Consider the following 7,286-nt stretch of genomic DNA (forward strand, 5'->3'; position numbering starts at 1 on the left):
GAAGCTCAAGGAGAGCTGATAAGGACCAGACTTTACAGAATGGAAATGGTGATATCGACATGTAGTGCCACTGTATATGTCTCTTACCATAGGTCTGAGGACCGTACTTGGGTAGGATCTCAAGCACAGCAAGGGAATGAGGATGCCTAGTGTAGGAGAGACGTTTTGGCAAAATCTCTTAGCATGGAAGAGATCACTGAGGAGGTCCTGAGGACCAAATTCTGAAAATTTCTTCCTTCACGCTGTTGTTATGACCTCCAAGACTGAAGAAGCTAGCAAAGTCAAAAGATCTGCAGAAGGAACAGTAGTGGAAAGCTAAGTAGCTGCTCCAGAGAGAAGATGCAGTCTTCAGGGTACTTCTCGAGACAAACAGTGCTTTAGCATTTGAACTGCAACAAGTGAAGATTTAACTTAGTGGTACAGAATGAAAAGTTATACACGTTCCAGGAGCTGTGGGCTCCAAGGTGCTCTTTCCAGGAAAATGCACAGTTGGATGAAACCGTTTGTCCAGAGGAAGTATGCTTCTACTCAAGAGGCTGAATTTTAGATGAACCAAAAGTTTGAGGCTTACCCAGCCAAGTGATTACTTCTATGTGCTGTTTATCCCTGGAGACAGTGGTGATATTGTTGGACGTGACCTTAAGCATGTCAAAAGACTACAGGAACCAGGGATGAAAGTCCTTTGTGTTCTGGATGCCTTCGTACATAATACATATACATTACAGAGCAGACCCTAAATGGAGTTACAAGGGTTCAGTACAGAGTATAGCACAGGGGTGTGTGTGGGTGTGTGAGAAATCAGAGAGAGGCAAAGACAAGAAGGTGAGATGCAAGCAGTAGGTGATACTGAGGCTAATCTGAAGTCTTTCTGTAAGTACGTTCTTAGTAAGAGAAAAATGAGAATGGTTTTGAGTCAGCCAACAGGCAAAGCTTGTTGACAGATGATGCCAGGGAAGCCCGTGTTTGTAACGGACTTCTGTGCAGTCTTCACAGCTGCTGTCAGATGCCCGTTATCATTCGTATCAGTAACAAAGGAGAAAACTGCAATGTACAGTAACCAAAAGGGTATTTAGAGTTAGCATTTTAAAATTATCTTGGAGACCTTAAGGGATAAGCTAAAGTAATCTCCATACCGGGGTTAAGGTTCTGTATTTTGCATTAATGATCTGTCTGGTGAAGGAGAAAGTTGAAACGATCTAATAAATCTGTAGATGGTTAAGGTGGGACAGGACCAAAGGTACAGTGGAGGATGGGATTAGAATACAGAGCGAGCTTGACTAGATGGAGATTTGCCTGAAAACAGCAGTCAGTTTAAAGAGGGGAAATGTAAATTATACTTACACCTAAATAAACTGCAAAAATACAGGATGAGGACCACCAGCTGGTAGCAGTTCTGTAGGAGCTGACATGAGTCAGCAAGTGCCATGCTGTTATAAGAAGGTAAATAATATGGCATAATCAGATAGATGTACAGCGTACAAGATGCACAATGATCTTCTTGCTCTACCAAGCATTAAAGGGTCTGGGTTCCACATGCAACGCTTCAGAAAAGGTGGACCTCTTGAAGAGTCCAGGAGAAAAATGGGAATGCCTGGGCAGAGATCTGTGATGCATGACTTAAGAGGAAAGGGCTTTGCTTAAATTCCTAAAGAAACTTAAGAAAGGAAGGAAGACTAGAAAGGTGAGAAGGAAAAAAAAATAGTAACAGTCTGCGAACGGATAACTGGCTTCTGTGGAAAGGAGAGGAACATCTGACTATTGGCTGCATGAAAATACGACTGATGGAAACTGCAGAGAGGAAGAGTCAGAAATGGCCATCAGGAACAGCTTACCAATGCTAAGAGTAACGAAGCATTGGCATTAACGTTTGCCTGGTGTTTAAGAAAGGGTTAGATAAACATCTGTTAGATGTAGCTGACCTTGCTTCAAGGCAGGTGAATGAATTAGACGATCTTCTGAGATCGCTTTCAGCTCTGTGATCTGCTTTGTTAGAATGTGTAGAGTTGCTATGTGAGGTTCTGTTCACATTTTCCCTAAACTTTACGCCATCTGAAAAATCTTGAATACCTGTTTCATGGCGAATTGTGCTTCAGTGTTTTCCAAAGACGTTGAGATCACAGCTTCGTATGTTCTAGGCATATCCGAAGCAGACAGATTGCCAACAGTAGAGTGAGCGTATGGACAATCACTTGAACGAGAAAGAGAAGTCACTTCCCTTACAGAAGCAGGCGTTCTTTGAGATGTGTTGTGCATATGCTCATTCCACAACCTGCTCTCCAACCCCTCTTCACTGCAGTCCTCTACTCCTCTACAGTAACTGGATTCTGCAGTTGAGAGGAAACTGAGGTAGGGAAGCCGCACACCAGTCTTCATACCGGGATGCAAAACATGAGGAGAGGCAGGGCGCATTGTCATCGTATGGGTACTGCTTCCCCAAAGCTTTGAGCATGAGACACAGTGGAATATGCATATGGACAGCACACCTTGAAGAAGTCCAGTTGCTGTAAGGTAAGTAGCTTCTCTTTCTACTTATTTTTAAGCAGGCAGAGGCAATTTGTGTGCTGTTTCAGAAAGATGATCAGGTGAACAAAAGCCAACTGTTAAGAGCAATATCTCTGTATGAAGCGCAAACCCTCCCTAACCTGAAATGTTATTTTTGAAGACTTGTTAACTTTACAAAATTCATACTAAAGTACATTATACTTCTCAGTTTCCATTCTTATGTCATTGGATTTGTTGTGCCAAATCAAAAGGAGCTCGCAGAACTAGCTCGAAAGAAAGGATTTAAAGGAACCTGGGAAGAGATCTGTAACAGTCCTGAGATGGAAAAGGAGGTACTGAAGGTGCTCGCTGAGGCTGCCATGGCAGGTGAGTAGCTGGTGAGATAGTCTTAACCTTGTGGACCGTAATGTCTGTGAAAGATAAGCGTAGGCCCTAAAAATATTTCCTTGAGCGTGTATATTTGATAGAACATATATGAAGTGAAATTTTCGTACAGAAAAACCCAACAACAAAACATGAGTTGGGTCAGTCCTTTTGGTTCATGTAACTTTTTTTTTTTTACCGTGCCCAATAGCTGAGGAAAGAATATAAAAAACAGGGCAAACTCAACAAGCTCAGTTCAGTTCCCTATATATATATATGTGTGTGTGTGTGTCTGGCGCTCTTTAAGATGTCCTGTAGTATCTTTTTGGCCTTAGCTGCTGGTCCAAGAGAAAGCGGGTCATCTGTAGACCCGTGATATGTGTTGGGTATCATACAGTCTCGCATGCTGCACACCTATACATAGTTGAAATACGCCCGTGGTGACAGGGGCTCTCCTAGCTTCCAGTGACTTGCATCTGAGGGATCTCCTAAACTGAAAGCAGTGTCTGTAGTTAACAATTTTCAGTAGACTTTTCTTCCATTAACTCTTCTAGTTGCATTTTAAAGTTACGTAAATATTCTGCATCGGTATCCATACTGTCTTGTGGCGGAGTTGCACAGCTCAGCCACGCTCATGTGAAGAAACACCTTGGTTTTTTTTTAACCCTGCCACCTGCGAGTTGAGTTTGGTTCTGCCGAGCTCCGGTATGGGAGGAGGCAGGGAACAGTCACAATGGCGGGCATGTTTTTTTTTCAGTGTCTGCTATACTTCCCCCTCAGCTGTATCTTTTTCATGCTAATTGGTCGTAGTCTATTCAGCTATTCTGGTGCAGAATTAAACAGTGGCACAGTGATATTTTGTTTGTTCTTTCATCGTAATTTCTGCCTTGTTTTTGCTTTTGACCATTACTAAGCACTGAGCTTTTTTCATAAAGCTGTCAGTTATGACCACAGAATGTTTTTTAAATGGTCATGGTGGATGTTAAATTTGTTTTTCATATGCATTCTCTTCTACGCTTTTCCGCAATGAATGTTTTTCTGCTGCCTGTTTTGCAATCGCTCAGTATCATCGTGTCCTGCGCCTCTTTGCAATTTGCCCTCATCTTTTCTGCCCTGGATAACTTTACGCTTCCAACAATCTTGTTAATCTTCATCTCTTCTCCATATTACTTGTGAATATATTAAACTCTACAGTTAGTATATTTGCAGACTGCTGTTACAGGAGCATACTCTTACGATGTGTGCAGTCTCAATACTGTAGCAGACTTTTTTTGTCCTTGCCCCATGTCTCCATTTTTCTTCACTGCGTGGAGCACATGGGCAAAGTCATTCTAAGAAGCTGCTGCGATGGAGAGCGTGTACGAAGTCGCTTTCCTTTTCTTTTTTTGTGCAGCACTAACTGTTTTAAAGAGAATTAAATATGTTGTTAAAATAGATGAAACGGAATATTTGATTTAACCCTGAGGCATTTTTACACATTTTGATGTTATTTTACGTTTGTTTCTGTTTTTCACTTTGGTATCATAGGCTTTACTTTAAAGTAATATTATGATTTTTAGTGCTAAATTGCAAAAAAAAAAAAAAAAACCAAACCCAGTGATGTAATGTCAAGGGGAGTAAGAGGTGCAGGAAAATCTAAAAATGGCAGGTTGCACAGCGTAATTATACATTTGTGGACAACTTTTTATTTAACCTGAAAATAGATTACTTTTTTTAATATTGCCCATCTATTGATTACTTTTCTTAGTTATTTGTTTTTCTTCTCTTATGTCTGAAACCGTAGCAGAGGCTCTCGCTAATGATACAGTGTTTTGTGCTGAAGGTATAACATGCAGAGCGCTGTTCTGTTTCCGTAAGGGGAACAGCTACCATATGAACTTACTTTCCTTGAACAATTTAGGACTATCAGGAAAAAAAACCACACACACACCCCCCCCTCTGTTTTTTCAGGCTTAAGAAGTGTGGATTTTAAGATTTTTATCTCCGGAAGATGAGTATCCTAACAGTGATACGACACTGTATGTTTTGAGGATGTCACTTCCATGCACTGAGGCTTTTCTGAAGTTAGGGAGCAGGACAGATACCCGAACAGCTGGGGTTTGTTTCAGTATTTCTGTGGAAACTGGAGAACAGTTACTGGTGGATCCTGTCACTCTACTTGTGACCACATGGGTTTTCAAAGCTAACCATGGGGCGTTTGAGGAGCACTTCTTCAGCTAGGTCACGTGCTTTTCTGTGTGTGAATGCAGTTCCTTAATTGTAAAAAACCGGTTACATTTACGTTTTGTATTAAAAATGTTTATTTTTACAGCTAATCTGGAGAAGTTTGAAATACCAGTAAAAATCCGTTTGAGCCCTGATCCTTGGACCCCTGAGACTGGTCTAGTGACAGACGCATTCAAACTAAAACGCAAAGAGCTTACGGCATACTATCAAATGGACATTGATCGAATGTATGGAAAAAATGTAAAATAATTCTTTTTTTCTGCACCACTTTGCTACAATGAGCTTGGATCAAATAGGAAATACTTGAATTGCCTGTCTCAACACTTGAGATCAACACACAAAATCACCATTCCTCATTTGCAGCTTAAACTGTTATTTCTGATGACATCACCATGATGACTGGCAAGTTTAGTAAAATGTTACGGCAGCAAACTTGTGTCTGTCTCCTTTTTTCCAGTTTTCTCTGCTACCTTGTCAGTCTGTGGATTTTCCCGAGTCTTTTTGGGAAACCATGATTCTGAAGCCTCGAGTTTTTAAACATTTATAAATCCTGTATAATGTTTTATTTGTATCTTTAAAATTTTGATGTATATAGAGAGAACTTGGCTATATAAGAAATGGTTATACTGGGGGCCTTTTTTTACCTAATTATTTAAAGATAAGGTATTGATGTTGTGACACTATGTACATTGAAAATGCTTGTAACGAGATCATTGTTGAACAGAGGACCAGGTTATTTGCTGCTGTGCTATTTTTCTGTGTAAATCTGAGGGAGAAAATGTTTGACGTTCCAGCTTGTGTAATACTCCTTCAATACGTGCCTAATGGTTACTTTTATTTTTATCTGAAAATGAAGAGGTGGTCATGGCACAGCTCTGCATAAAGGCAGGTACTCTTGCAGGTGTTAGTTAAAGCTTGTTTAATACAAAAGATGCTGTTACCACAGCAGACGCTAAACCTAAGAATAATCTCTCAAATACAGAAACTCCTGTTTTTAAATAGCTCACGACCGTTTCATCCAGCAGTTGAATTGCGTAGAGCTAAGAAGAACTCTCGGTGTCATGACGGTTGACGGTGTCATTTTAGCAGAGGGACTTGTACCGACTGTTGTCTTTTCTCATTAGGTTTGGCCACTACACTGGGTTTGCTCTTCCCTTGTTTGTGAAAGTCTGGCAAGACCCCTGTTCTGCCCTAGCTGCAACCCAAATCTTACTGGGGGGATTTTTAAAGTCATAATGACAGTTACGTTCTCAGCTCACACAGTGCCTAGCTGCCCTTTGTGCCATTAAAAATCTCCCTTTAATTCTGTGTTCTTTTGTTTAGCCTTTTTTGCTTTAAAAACAGATATTTGAAGTCTTTGTCAGCCAGAGTTATTTATCTCGCTTGGTTTGTTACACCCAATTCTTACTTTGGGCAGGAGTCTCAATTTCTGTTTTACTGTAGATGTGTGAATATTGTTTAAAGAACTATGGGGGATCTTTTCTTCTTCAGTGAGAGTGTTTAGACTTGTTTCAGATGTGAATTTTGTTTTCAAAGTATTTCTAGAAAGAACATTTTAATCGGGCTTACATGAGAATGTGAAAAGGCATGCATCAGTCAACTTTGTGATGAAGCAAATATTAAAATGGCTTTAATTTGGAGATTATTCTCTCATGTGTATCATTTACTCGTAGTACTAAAAATTAAGGTCTTGATGCTCACTTAGTACCCTACTATGGTAGCATATAGCAATTCTGAATGGCGGAAGCTTTGTTTGGAGGAAGGAGTTCTGCTGTTAGCATTTGTCACATGGGAGTTTTGGGAGATGCTTGATATCCAAATTCTCATTTAAAAAAATTCTGAAATCTTCTTTAAATTAACACTTCCCATTGATTATAGAAAGCAGCTTCACAGGAGTCGAAAGTTGTCAAGTGGGGTCCCTGTACTTTCGTTTTGACGAGACCACGAGGCGGTTTGTGCTCTATTTTATGTTACCTTACCATCTCTCCCACTACTCATGGATTTCCCCTGCTGCTGTCTATGAAAACCTGTTACCATTTGGTGAATCCTGGTGTAACTAGTCAAACGGAAACATAAGCACCAAAAAGAAATCAGAACTGCGTTTATGAGATTAATGCCTTCAGGTATCTAAATCGTAAATTAAAACCTTCTGGCAAACAGAGGTAAGACCGATGTTGGAAAATGACTGAAGAATC

At 40.3% G+C, this 7,286-nt stretch overlaps 1 protein-coding gene across 1 annotated transcript in view; it reads left to right on the forward strand.

Moving 5' to 3' along the window:
• The window catches only part of ACSL3 (acyl-CoA synthetase long-chain family member 3), a 49,616-nt gene extending 43,924 nt beyond the window's left edge, over window positions 1–5,692 (forward strand). The window contains exons 15-16 of the mRNA XM_009325049.1: window positions 2,711–2,868; window positions 5,177–5,692. Of these exons, the coding sequence (XP_009323324.1) occupies window positions 2,711–2,868; window positions 5,177–5,340 (322 nt within the window). The 3' untranslated portion in view covers window positions 5,341–5,692. The remainder of the gene's footprint in view (window positions 1–2,710; window positions 2,869–5,176) is intronic.
• Window positions 5,693–7,286: the final 1,594 nt, after the last annotated feature.

Source organism: Pygoscelis adeliae, unplaced genomic scaffold, assembly GCF_000699105.1.
Source record: "Pygoscelis adeliae isolate BGI_AS28 unplaced genomic scaffold, ASM69910v1 Scaffold155, whole genome shotgun sequence".
NCBI lineage: Eukaryota > Metazoa > Chordata > Aves > Sphenisciformes > Spheniscidae > Pygoscelis > Pygoscelis adeliae.